Below are 14,592 nucleotides of genomic sequence, written 5' to 3'. Positions count from 1 at the left end.
ATTTATTTTTACTCTTAAGGTCGTTTGAAGATCTGTTCCTAAGGGCTCACATGGGCTTGGGAGGAGCCCCTGGTTCCTTTCTTTTACCAGTTCCACCTATGCGAAGATAAGTCAAAGGTCCTGCCAGACCATGGCTGGCTTCGCTTGGAAGCATGGAGGAAATGATTCCTCTGTTGACCCTCCTCTTTGTAGACTGGACACTGGTTCAAGTCCATCTTGTGGGGTCTCCTCAGCCTCCTTGGGGCTGGAGAGATGGCTTAGCACTGACTACTCTTGCAGAGGATCCAGGTTCAATTCCCAGCACCCACATGCAGCTAACAAACCATCTGTAACTCCAATTCCAGGGGAATTTGATGTGCTCTCTGACCTCTGCCAGCATTGCATGACATGAGTGCACTTATGTATAGGTAATACACTCATACACATTTAAAATGAAAATAATAAATAAAATATAAAAAGATTTAAATTGTAGTGGTATAATAAGTTAGTATTTAGTAGGTGAAAAGTAAGACAATTTCCATATTTCCATTGCCTAGATATAGCCTCTATGGCTAGCTTTGTGGGTATTAGATCAAGTTTTTTTTTGTGTATAGACATACATATACATACATACATACATATGTACATGTACATACATACACAACATTTATTTCCAAAATGTAATAATTATATATAATGTGGTAACTGTACTTATCGTTCTGTAACTTATACATTTTACTTTTTAAAAAGTTATACATACAAGCTGGACATGGTGGCACATACCTCTAATCCCAGTACTTGGGAGGCAGAAGCAGATGGATCTCTGAGAGATTGAGCCCAGTCTGGTCTACAGAGTGAGTTCAAGGCTAGCTGGGGCTACAGTTAGATATACGTGTGTCTATTGTTCGTGTAGTTACTTCTGTATATTTTCTGTCTGTATTTCCACTAAAATGTACAGAGTGCAGTGTTGACAGCATTCAAGGTTATTCCTCATAGATCCGTGTCTTCTTAAGATACTCCTATTTTAGATCCACTTTTGTACTATGGGCACACCTTTAATTATTTAACCAGTCCTTTTATTGATGAACTTATTGATCATTTCCAGGCTTTCAGTATTTCTGTGGGATATATATCTAGAATTGAGATTTGTATTCTGGATAGTTCTGTGAAACTTTCCTGCAATTTTTGTAATAATTTTCTGCTTACTTGCCTCGTTTCAGGCTCTCAAAGCTAAAAGAAAGCTGCAAAAACGAGCATTTTTGCCTTATTTCCCACCTTCCTGTTCATTGTTGAATGCCAGGATGCAGTCAGAGATGTGTGTAGGACTCTTCTGTTTTTGTGCAAACATCATAGAGCATACTGACACGAACTTAAAGTGACAAGTTATGTCACTATGATATATGCAGTTTGGTCACCATCATAAAGAATGAGTTTTAGCAAATCAAATTATTTTAATAATTTTTATTTTACCTATTGTTGTTGTTGTTTTGAGACAAGGTCTCCCTAGAGCCCCAGCTGGCCTGGAACTCACTATGTAGGTCAGAGTGGCCTCACTCACACAGAGATCTTCCTGCCTCCCAAGTGCTAGATGAAAGGCATGTACTGCCATTCTTCTCTCTTGCTATCAAAATACCCAGTTTGTTCTTAAAATGTATAGTATCCAGAGTCCTTTTCAAATCAGGCAATCCTCTGTAAAACTTAACCCTAGCCGTAAACCTTAAATCCCTCCTTTAGAGGTCCTGTCTACATTAGTGCTTGAACATCAGTTTGATGGATATAAGTCAGTCTATAAGAAGTTTGAGGGACAAGATGTTACTGAGACTCAACAAATGTCCCCATTTTCCTTCCATTTTTTTTTTTTTGTTTTTTTTTTTTTTGTTTTTTTTTTTTTTTTTTTTTGAGACAAGGTCTCCCTAGAGCCCCAGCTGGCCTGGAACTCACTATGTAGGTCAGAGTGGCCTCACTCACACAGAGATCTTCCTGCCTCCCAAGTGCTAGATGAAAGGCATGTACTGCCATTCTTCTCTCTTGCTATCAAAATACCCAGTTTGTTCTTAAAATGTATAGTATCCAGAGTCCTTTTCAAATCAGGCAATCCTCTGTAAAACTTAACCCTAGCCGTAAACCTTAAATCCCTCCTTTAGAGGTCCTGTCTACATTAGTGCTTGAACATCAGTTTGATGGATATAAGTCAGTCTATAAGAAGTTTGAGGGACAAGATGTTACTGAGACTCAACAAATGTCTGATTAGGAAGAGAAAATGGTGGGTGGGATGGTGGCAGTGAATTGGAAAAGAGGAAAATTGTCATCTGAGTTGTAGAATGAAAATGAAATACCAGAAAGTTCATTACTATGAAGAAATCTATGGAAAAATTTTCTGAATTGGTGAAAAATATCTAGATTATAGAATATAAAAAAATTATCATATCCTTTTTAAAAGGAATAGGGACTCATTAAAACTACCCAGGCAATGGGGTATTCTTTATAGGACTCTGCATGGGAATATGGAGCTAAGACTGTTACCCAAAATTCCAGGCTTTGTAGTTGTTCAGGAAAAGCTGAACACTTATCCAAGGCTTTGGAAACTGTAGTGAAAATGTATTGTCCTGGACCCTGGAGGCGGACACCACCTTAGCATTAGAAATTTTTGGGTCCTCTCTATTCTGGATTCTCTAACTTAAGCATGAACTAACCATCCAGTGTGTGTGTGTGTGCGTGTGTATGTGTGTGTGTGTGTGTGTGTGTGTGTGTGTGTGTGTGTGTGTGTGTTAGACTTTGTGCCCGCCTCTCTGTCTTATATATATATTTGTTTTTTTTTTCTATTTGTGTGTGTGTGTGTGTGTGTGTGTGTGTGTGTGTGTGTGTGTGTGTTAGCCTTTGTTCCTGCCTACCTGCTTCTGTTAGGATCCGGTTTCCCTGTCCACTCTCTGCCTCTCCCCTCTGTTGTGTACTTTCTACTTGCCTTATTTGAGGACTGCACTCAAATCACTTTATGGGATACCTGACTGTCTTGAATGTGGGCATATCTCTTAAATAAGAGCATAGCTTCAAGCATAGCTTTAGAAGCTCCTGGCTAGGTAGAGACTGTCAGGTGTGGCAGGTCCCACATATTTTTAATTTATGTAACATTACTCCTACGTAATTAACACTCCACCTATCTGAAATGGCACTGAAGAATGGATGGGGATGGAGCAGAGGGCCAGAAAAGAATGAATATCACCTCTAATCAGAAAAATGCCATCCAGACCTAATGTCCTTTTTAATTTAAAAAGGTATGCACTTAAATTGTGCTTAAAAAGAAATTTATTTATATTTTTAGTAGCTAAATGCTTTCTTGGAATTAACCTTTTTCCCATATGGAGTATAAATTTGAAACAACAATAACAACAACAACAAAAAGCCAAGCTCAATCTCAGTTGTAAGTTATCTTAAACTCTGAAATGTTGATACCTGAACACCGAGAAATAGTTTTGCTTTTTCTGCTGGAGTTAGGGAACCATGACATAGCTCATCATGTTTATGTAATGACAGCAAGGTTCTGAAAATGGACTTGGAACCTGATATTTCTGAAAGAACTCTTCCTGTGTCAGTAGTTTACCTCAGCAGTATCTTCCCCAAGGATATTGGGAAGAGACTCTGATCCTCCCAAATTTTATGCTGTATTTGGCAATCTGGTCCAGTGTTGGGTGAAAGCTTGTTAATAGCCCTATGGAAGAGGTCATCTTTTCTTCTTGAGGATCCCTATCTAGTACCCCTCTGTTTTCCATCCTCCTCCCTGTTGAGCCCCATTCTCTCAACTCACACTCTAAAGCTGAGGTTAGCACTAGCAGGTTGAATGCCAGTTAGCAGCTGAGTTCTTAACCTTGATGTCTATCCCCTAGAACCTCAAAGGGCAGCTTTCTTGTTATTTCTTTGAGGAAACTGTTGTAAAATGCTGTTTTATTTTGAGTTTGGTTTCAGATCTCTTGAAATTTAATCTGACTAGAAAGGCAGCATTTAAGCTCCTGTTTACCAAAAGATAGTTTTGGTTATCATTTGGTGGGAATTTTTGTTGGTACAGTAAAGGCAACACCAGCTTGTTTGGAAAGAGCCACTAAATCGTCTGATTGCATTTTAGAATATTTCTTTTAGTAGTTTTGAGTACTTTCTGAAATCTGCTTAAAAATGTCATTTTAGTCTGTAAGCAAAATTAAACATTATTACTTTAATGAAAAACTTTGCAATACTGTTTATTATTTGAGAGAAAAATCTTTTAAGTCCTTTTTGGTAAGAACACAGGCAGTTTAGACTTTCCTTAGCCCCAAGGCATGTTAATCTCTATTTGATTGCTTTGTGGGAAGTTGACAGTCATCAAGAGCCTGGTTTAGCATGTGTATTTGTAAATAAGCTTTTAGTTATCATTTTGTGAAAAAATAAAGAATTTACCTACTGTTGTTTTATTTTACATTTGGTTGCTTACCATATTTCTGGATTTAAATAAAAAGTGTAACACTTTTTTCTTTTTGGAGATACATATATCTTTGTTTATTATTTTCTGCTGCTGGGTCTTACTTGTTTATATATGTGAAAATTACTCTTCAGTTACTGTAATGGTGCAGTATACTCTTCTTTCTATCCTTTATAGGGGCCAAAATGTATATGAAGCTGAAGAATTACGTGTGTTATTTGACTCTTGAAGAATTAATTATATGCTATGCTGTAGTCATTGAGAAGATGTTTAGAAGACGTTTATCTGCTCAAGGACTTTTGAGAGCAATTCAAACTGACAAACTGATTATTATTACTATTATTATTTTGAGACAGGGTCCTGCTGTGCAGCTTATGGTGGTCTCAGACTTGAACTCCCTATCTTCAGTCTTTGGATGCTGGGCCAATTCTGACACAAACACTTAGGGTGTAGCCACTGTTGGCCACAGATCACAGATGAGACCAAGTAAATACATAGCTTGTGTCTGAGGCTTACATTGCTCCTTTTGAGGAATGCTAGGATTATCATTGTTCTGTGAATTGAGCAATGTGGACTTTGGTAATCTCTCTGTTGAAGGTCACACAGCTGGCTCTGAACCCAGTACTGTCTGGGTTAGACAGCTCTTGGATTGGACAGCTCTTACCCTTCCTGGGGTTCCTGTTGCCGCCTCTGCTTTGGCTTCTTCCTGCCTTTAAAATTCTCAAGCACTCAAGGAAAAGGGTGAATTTATAAAAAAGAGTCCCTATTTTTAAAAATTATTTATTTAATAACCACATACTTAGAAAGAGCATTTCATTACAACAGCATTGACATATTCAATAACAAGTTTCTGAGCTAAGATGCATCTCTTTCAAAATTGGCTGTGAATTTTTGTTTACAGTTGAATTATTACAGTTATACACTATTGTACTCAGTATAAACTCTATAAGACATAAAATTAAAGAAGGTTTTAACCTTAAAAAAAGATCTCCATTTTATTGTTAAAATACACAGTTTCATACAGAAAAATTCATTTTTAATGCAATTGACATTAAGATATTTGCACATGCATTTCTAATTTCTATATATCTGATTATTACTAGTCACAGTTGGTTACTTTCTGAGCTCCTTGGCACCTGAGCATGGATATAAAGTCATCAGGTAGATTTCAATGGTAATGTTTTTCACATCTACTAATAAGGAGCAAATTTTTATGCTTTGAAGAATTATTTTTTAATCATTACTTTAAAAAAATTTTAATAACTACATGATTAGAAGAAGCATTTCATTATAGCTTTAACATATTCAGTAACACACTCCAGAGCAAGAGTACATCTCTTTCACAAGTGGGTGCAAGTTTCTAGGTTCACAGTTCAATTAATACAGTTATACAGTATTGAACTCAGTATAAGCCCTGTTAAGACACAAAATTGAGTGAGTTTTTAACCTTTAAGAAAGATCTCCATTTCATTTTAGAATATATTATTCCTTGCAAAAAACATCCCTATTTTTAAACCCCATCCCTTGGCACTTAGAACTGAAACCAGGAAGACTCTGGTTCCAATCCCAGTGGCATCATTTGTGGCCTAGTCACTGTGAGGTATTTGGCCTCATGGTGCTTCATCAGCAAGTCCAGGACCTGACATCATACTGTTTTCTGGAGGTTATAAGAATGAACAGTCATGAATTTATAATGTATAGAAAGTAAAAATGAGGATGAGTATATAATAATAGCGATCACTGAGAAGTTAGTGTCTCAGCTCTTGGGTTTCATACCTATAATAACTCAGTTAATGCTTACAATAGTTCAGTGAGGCAGGAGCATTTACTGCTAACCAGCCTTGTTTGCATGGAAGGTTCTCAGTCTGTGAGGACCACTCTTGTCATGTTCTCCATATCGCTGTTCCCTTACCTCAGTATCTGACCAGAGAATTCACTGGCATTTAATAAACATTAATTTAGCACATTCTTTATAATGCTTAAGATAGATAAGGATTCTTACTCTAAACTTTATATTTTAGTGGCAACATTTTTACATACTTATATAATATTTGAATAAGTTTCTTTTGAGGAATTAGGAAACAATATGATAATTCAAGAACTTATTTAAATACGTCATGAATATAAAAAGTGGGTATAGAATTGCCTATATTTCAAACTAATGTTTATATATCCTCATAATAATTAAGCAACTACATCGGAAGAAAGAAGCCTGAAGATGATACGAGAAGATAAGGAATCTTGCAATGTCCTCTACTGTCTCCCTCACATAGACCCTTCTGCCATTCACGTGCCTAAAAGTATAATTGATAAATAAATTGCATAAAGCAGAAATCCTTCTGGCCTGCCATCTGCCTAAATCAGTGATGGGGACATTGGGAAGTTTTTAAAAAATGTTAGTATTAGTGTAAAAAGTGTTGGCCACTGTCAAGGGACATGCATTTCATTATTGAAGAGATTCTCCAGTCAAGAGAAAAAGCCCATAGCATTTGGGTGTGTAGTTCTCAACACTGATACCAGCTTGAAAATCAGAACAAACGAGCAGACTGTTAAAAGTCTAAAAGAAAGGAGAATAAAAGGTGAAAAACAGTACAAGGCATTGGCTGGACTGGGAAGCTTTGTCCTTAGGAAACACGTTTAAGACAGTGGACCCATGCTTCCCAAATGATGTTAAAAAGGCTGGGAAAGTGGTGTGTGTTCTTTTTTATTTTTTTATTTTATTAGCATTTTTTGTGAATTTTATACATGAATACTGTATTTACATCATTTCCTCATTCTCACTCCTCTTCTCCAGCTCTTCCCACATCCTCTCCTTTCTCTCAACTTCTTGTTCTCTTTGATTTTTTCTCTCTCTCTCTCTGTGTGTGTGTGTGTGTGTGTGTGTGTGTGTGTGTGTGTGTGTGTGTGTGTGCACGCACTGAGTCCATTCACTGGTGCCCATATGCATGTGCTTAGGGCTGAACTACTTGGGATTGAATAACCTATAAGGGAACACATCCCTGGAAAAAACTGATTCTCCCTCCCTCAGCAGCCGTTAATTGCCTATAGTTCTTCATCTAGAGGTGGGATGGTGAGTGTTCTTTATAAGGACCTGAACATTTGCAGACCAGTTGGTAGCAGAATTTCTCTCTGCTTTACCTGAGACAGGTGGATTATTCTCCATCTATTTATTGGCTCTTCTTCAAACTCGGTGTGTGCCAAACATTGCTACACTTTGGTGTTATGAAGAGGAAGTTCTCTGGGTTCTGACCTTGAAAAACTTCAAAAGTCTGAAGGAGAAAAGCAGACAGTGAAATTAGAAGCTGATGTCATTCTCTAGTAGAGGCATGAAACATGCTGAATCAGTCACCCATTTCCAAAATCCCATCTTTCGTGGACATCATATCCTATACCTACTGTCCTGTCCTAAAGGAAGGGATTGCTAATTCACTTTGCAAATTCCCAGCCATTGTTCAAAGTTTGTTTCAAGACAAAATTGAAATGAGAGACAGGACTGTTTTCATCAGACTTGTCAATTCTGTTCATAAAAAGGTTTCTGAAGTGCTTCTTAGAAAAAAGTAGGATGAATTTGCACTGAGGGACATCTGGGGACACTAACTTGACTCTAAAGGTCTTAACATAAATGACAGAATGCATAAAATCCATTGGGTTGAGGCTGTGTGAGGGTGCCAATGGGGAAGGCAGTATAATGATGATTAAGATGTGTAGGAAATGCACAAAAATTCAATAAAAATATACAAAAATAAACCAGGAACAAGACAGAAAATGGGCTCAGTGTTAATGTTATCAGAGCATGCATCTGTCTTTTGATATGCCTGTATAATGATACCATGCTTTTATCTCTGAAGCCCTGATCTCAGAGACCATCAGTGTTTAAAACTTTCAGCAAGGAAAAGAAATAATGAAAAGAATGATTTTTTTGTTGTTCTCAGTAACTAAGTTTACCATTGTTCTAAGAACTCCACAAATGACTACAGGATGTGAATTTAATGGACTTGTGCATTTGAACAAAGGTATTCTGGTTGTAGTGGAATTTTTTACTTCCCATTATCCTGCTCACGTGGTCACTTGCCTGCTTGGGCAAAAATCAATAGCAGTTCATTATAATTTAACGAGGTAAATAATTTCAATGCAAAGGAAACTGACTCAGGAAGCAAGAGATACTGCATTATTTCTGACTCTGCCTTCTAGATCAGCATTTGAAGCCAAAAATTTTTACCTTTTATCAGAAAAATGATACACAAAGTAGTCCATTTTACTTTCTCTTTTTGCAATGCTGGGGTTATTGAACCTAGGGCTTTAGTAAATGCTAGGCAAGCACATGAGCACAGAGTTTCATCCCAGGTATGAGTGTGTGTGTTTGTGTAGAATGCTATGTAACTGGCAGCGTGTATACTCTTAATCTTCTTAGATACGTGTACAGTTATGCTATCTTATTCAATTAAAACAAGCATTTCTGTTTTGATACAGAGCAAAAGTTAAGAGAGAACTGGTGGGAACCAGAGCAGTGGTATTTCTTTGGAAATAACAGCCTTCATGTTTTTGGACTGTTTTTTTTGTTTTGATTCAGTCAAAATGACTTGCATTCCCTATTATTTGACATTGGCTATATATAACGTCTCCTTGACAGAAACATGCTGCGTATATGTGGATGGAACCTAGGGCTATGAGCATGTAGAACAGTGTTCTACCCTGTGCTGCAACTCCAACCCCAGCCACATCTCATTTAATGTACATATCAAGCCAGTGAGGAAGCTGAAGCCTGAGTTTAATTTTCTGTCTTCTAAGAGCCTACCTGCTTGCCTATGTCTGTCTGCCTAGTAATCTCTCTGCCTCTGCCCAGTGCTGGTACTACAGGTGCACACTGTTGCACTGGGCCCCAAGTCCTTTTCTAACCATAATTGCTATACTGTTTAGAGTGGTTGCTTCTTGCTCCAGGTTGCACTGGTAAATCATCAGCATTCACTGTCTCAGTGTTGCTTCTCAGCTTTGTTTTCAAATTTACTATCTTGCTCATTAAGACTGTTCACAACTTCAGAGGTGCCTCCCCGGTTCTTACCTTGATGCTAAGAAGGAAGAGACACCAGTTTCCTTTAACCTGCTTTTGGCTTTTATCTACTAGATTTTTTTTTCTTTTTTTTCTCTCCCAGTGGTAGGAATTGAACCCAGGACTTCACATATGCTAGACAAGTGCTGAGCTACACCCCGACCACTGAGTTTGCTGGTTTGATTTATAGGTTGGTGTTAAACTTTACCATTCAAGGATTATTTACTTACTGTGGACTGCACCCCCAAACACTACTGCCAAAAGAAGGAAAAATTTTCTTCTCCCGTAAGGACCTTCACTCATATAAAGCTGGATTCTTGGCTATGCTACAAAAAAGTATTTCAGGATAAGCCAGAGTGAACCTCATGCTTAATCATGAGGGAGGGAATGAAGAGTGAGAAAGAGAGAGAGAATGTGTGTGGGGGGGATATGAATGAATGAATATAAGAATAAGAATATTCCAGGGGCTGGAGAGATGGCTAGGCTGTTAAGAACACTGACTGCTCTTGCAGAGGACCCGAGTTCAAATTCCAGTACCCACATGGTGGCTAACAACCATCTGTCACTCCAGTTCCAGGAGATCCAACATTCTCTTCTGACCTCCATGGGCATTGCAGGACATGGGTGCACTTATACACATGCAGGCAATGTAGTCATGTACATAAAATAAAAATAATATTTCAAAAAAGAATAAGAATATTCCAGGATGTGAGCATGGGCTTCTCAAAAGAGTCACTCTTAGGTGTCATTATAGTGGATATATATATAGTGGATATATATATATATAACTTTATTTAAATGTTAATATATTTGTTATATATTAACATTTAAATAAAGCAAAATTCTGTGAGCTGGTTCACTTATTTCTCTTCAATAATTCACTTTTGTAAATGACACTGTAATGTGGTTTTATGAGGTGCAGCATTTAGATTTAGGGATGAGAGAAGTGCAAATATGGTAAAACTCAAGGTTACAAACATCCTGCCCCTAAGTAAGCACAGTTTATTTGTTGCTGTTACCAGTCTTGTTTGAGATGTCTTTAGAAACACATGGCATTGTATCTATAGGCAGTTTTGGCTTAGAAATTGTGTTAAGTTTCTTATCAGGAAAGACAAATTAGATCCCAGAGCCAGGGGCTGCTGCTTCTGTGTCCCTTTAAGTTTCCCTGTTTTTCTCTATTGCCTCACTGTGCCATGGCATGTTCTTAAGGAAGATGAAAATGCTTCCTTTCTTTTGATTAGCTTGATTATATTGTTTTCTTACACCCAGCCTACCAAATGTTATGGCTTAGCTGTCAGTGTGGTGTTAGTTTTTACCCTTCTGATTACGTGGCCTATTGGGGGATGTATTAGTTACTTTTCTGTTGCTGTGATAAAACACCATGACCAAGACAACTTACAGAAGGAAGAGTTTGTCTTATGGTTCCAGAGGAATTAGAGTCCATCATGGTGGGGAGGCAGGAGGAGCAGAAAGCTGAGCACTCAAAACCTTAAGCAGGCATGGGAAGCGGAGAGCAAAACTGGAAATGGGAGGAATCTGTGACATCGCAAAGCCTGCCTCCAGTGACATATTTTGTCCAGTAAGCCAACACCTCCTGAAGATTCCATGACCTTCCCCAGACAATGCCACCAACCAAGTGTTCATATACTTGAGCCTGGGGGCAGTTTGCATTCAGACCACCACAGGAGCCATGCTCAGTGCTGCTGCTTGATATTATAGAAAGCTACTGCATATTGCTAGGGAGAAGGGGGAAATTCAAAGCTCTGTACTGTTGCTAATGTATGCATATCACTTTTGCACTGTGTGAAGTAGGAAAATCACTGAGTTTAACCACCTCAGGTGAAGGACTGTCTGTATGGAAAGCATAGAAACCTACCTAAGATACTTGCCCTTCCCCCACAACTTACTGGCTATTAAAAGACATGTTTGGGCCTCTAAAGTGCTTTTGAGTGCCACATAGGGCTAGTGAGAGAATTAAGATTCCATTTGAATATTTTTGCAGTCATTTCATATCAAGGTGACAGGGGGTTGATACTTAGCTTTCCTGAGTACATGGTGTTGGTGCCCATCTGTGAATCTGTGAGACTATTTGGACACTTCTCTCCTAAATAAATCAATGGAAAAGAACAAAGAAAAGCACAAAGCATCCTGTTCTAGTTTTGTTTTCTGTTGCTATAATAAAACACCATGACCAAAAGCAATGTGGGGAGGAAAGGGTTTATTTTTAGCTTATGGATTGAAAGGAAGCTGAGGTAGGAGCTTGAAGCAGAAACCAGCGGCCTTACTCACTTGCTCCCATGGTTTGTTCAGCTACCTTTCTTTAATAGCCCAGGCCCACCTGCCCAGGGGTGGTACCCAGGTCCACCAACACCAGTTTGCAATCAAGGAAATGCCCCACAGATAGGGCTCAGGTCAGTCTGATGGAAGAAATTCCTTGGTTGAGATTCCCTCTTCTCTGTTTTTTTTTTTAAGTTGATAGCCAAGATTAGCCATCACAATCCCAAATGTATTTGACTTCATTTCAAATATCTTTGCAATAGCAAATCCCTGTTAGGGGCAAGTCATTGGTCTTAAAAGCTGTTTGGTGATTTGGTGATCTGATGCGTCTGTTCTATGAAGGATTTGGCTTATTTATTTATTTATTTATTATTTATATTCTTATTTTTTATTCTTTGTATCTTATTTATGCTCCTCGTCTGACCTCAGTCTGCTTTCTCAAATAATTTGCAGTTATTTTTCAACAGTAGCATTTCATGCTTACTAACAGTGAACAGGGGACTCCTTCCCACCTGCTTGCCTTTTTCCACCTTCCTGCATGCTCCTGTTTTTTATTTTTCCCCTTCCTAATGCGCAAAGTTATGAATTCAGGCTGGCCAGATGGCTCAGTGGGTAAAGGTACATTCTACCAGGCCTGATGATCTGAGTTTGATTCCCTAGACCCATATGGTGGAAGGAAAGATTCCCACAAGTTGTCCTCTGACCTCCACAAGTGAGACTGAAATGCCTATTCGTGTGTACATCCACACACACACACACACACACACACACACCCAGCCACACCCACCACACACAATATGTAAATACAATGAACTTATTTAAATAAATTCTTGATCATTCAAAATTCAATCCAAATTACCACCCCAAATTCTTGATTGAAAGATTCTTAGGAAAGTTACCAGCCAATACTGTATATTGCAGCCACTTGGGTGCAAAGCTTACCTTCTCTGGTAGCTATTATGTTCCAGTAAGTATGATTCCTGAGTTTTAAGTCCTGAGTATAGTGAAATTTGTCATGGCTCATGCCACTTAGTGATTGTTAAGTGATGACATGAACAGACAGACATTTGTCTTTTGACTGTCTGATGAACTTGTATCCAAATTAGACTTTCCATTCCTCTCTTTAATTTTAAACCTTTTGGAATATGCTTTTATTTTGATTCTACTCTTGAAGAGCTGGTAGGGAAAATATTCTGTGTCCTTCCTTTATCTCTCTGTGCTTGGGTTGGCCTTTGGTGAAACAGGACACTGTTGATTTTGATTCTGAGCCTTTCCATTCCATGATCAGAAGTTTCTCTGAAGACTGTTCACACCTTGGGTGAACATTTGTCTTGGAGAAGTGGGGTGGCAGAGGAGCTGGCCCCTGTGTCCCGTGTCCTTTGTCTGGTACATGGTTCTATGCCCATGGGCACTCTTTAATGGCAGGAGTTGCAGCAATTTCCCCAGAAAAAACTGTGAAAAGGAACTTGCCTAATTCATTGCTTTGGGAATTTTCTCAGCCTTTGTGGTTCTATACCAGTTTCTTTTTAATTTGGGCATTCACAGCAGGTTGCTAGTCCCTGTTTATAAATGAAACAAAACCTTCTGCTGTCCCCCAGGCCTTCAGCAAGTGACAGCAGCAGTGCTGACAGTTCAGAAGAGAGGCTTTGTTGGACAGAACACAGGGCCATCAATGGCATCCTCTCTTGGCATATGTGGTCCTCTGCATCAGGATTCCTATCAGCAAAGCATGCCAGTGACTTCCATGTGCTTAATAGCAATGTGATATTAGCAAGTGTTTATATATCCCTATATATCAGAGAAGAGACTTTAAATGATTTGCTGCTAGTAAGCGATTCCATCAAAGTCATGCTAACATGGATATTTCTGAAATAAGTAGGTTCCACCATGTGGCTTTGACTATTAAATACACACACATGGGCTGAAGAATTACTCAGTGCTTAAGAGCACTGGCTGCTCTAGGAGAGGACCCGGGTTCCTAGCACCCACGTGACACCTAACTAATGCCTACAATTCCAGTTCCAGGATATCTGACACCCTCTTCTGGTCTCCACAGGCATTGCATGCGTGTGGTGCACTTAATACATGCAGGCAAAACACTCATACAGATAAAATTAAAAAATAAAATAATTAAAAATTATACACATGTGTTTTGTGGTCCACAGGCAAGGAAAAGGAGAGTATCTGCTTTTCACATGTGATGTTTCTGAATCATGATTTTATATGACTTATTTTTTCAGATCTGCATTTCTGCTATTTAGGAAGGTAGTAGCAGTAAATTAATAAATTGGAACAGTCTGTCCCCTTCCTGCATCTTGATATTGGCCTTTCTCTGATTTTTTTTAGAGTTCCTAGCTCATGGTGAATCTCTTTCCATGATCATGAATGTCCATAGGAAACCGAAACTGAAGGTTCTGTGATTGCAGGCTTTCCCTGTATAATATAAGGGATGGAACTCATTACTTCCCAAGCATCCACTATGGAACACCCTTTGGTGGCTTGGAAGAGTGGGATGATTTTGCAGACAGGCAGAGCTGCACTGAAGCCTGTCATTCTGCTTTTGGCTTTGTGGGCTTTTTCAGATTCTTCAGGTTCTGCTTTGTGGAAATGATGCTCAGCAGGCCTGTGAGGAGTGGCATAACTGCTGCCCAGGGCTGGGGCTGAACCTATTCAGCCGCCTTCCCCAGGCACCTCAGCTGACTTTTTCCCTCCTTCCCTCCCTCCCTCCCTTCCTCCCTTCCTTCCTCCTGTTTCTCTTGTTTTTTGTGTGTATGTTTGGGACTGAACCAGGGCTCTGGCATGCAAGGGAAGCACTCCCAACTGAGCTACATCTCAAGTACTT

At 38.9% G+C, this 14,592-nt stretch overlaps 1 protein-coding gene across 1 annotated transcript in view; it reads left to right on the top strand.

Annotated features, from left to right (window-relative positions):
* Stk39 (serine/threonine kinase 39) overlaps positions 1-14,592 on the top strand; it is a 331,576-nt gene that overhangs the window by 16,798 nt on the left and 300,186 nt on the right. The window contains exons 3-4 of the mRNA XM_008849922.3: positions 2,443-2,454; positions 13,107-13,122. Of these exons, the coding sequence (XP_008848144.1) occupies positions 2,443-2,454; positions 13,107-13,122 (28 nt within the window). The remainder of the gene's footprint in view (positions 1-2,442; positions 2,455-13,106; positions 13,123-14,592) is intronic.

This window comes from Nannospalax galili, unplaced genomic scaffold (genome assembly GCF_000622305.1).
Source record: "Nannospalax galili isolate Female #2095 unplaced genomic scaffold, S.galili_v1.0 scaffold165, whole genome shotgun sequence".
Classification (NCBI taxonomy): domain Eukaryota; kingdom Metazoa; phylum Chordata; class Mammalia; order Rodentia; family Spalacidae; genus Nannospalax; species Nannospalax galili.
The sequence above is the reverse complement of the archived record's forward strand: the minus strand, read 5'-3'. Positions and strand labels throughout refer to the sequence as shown.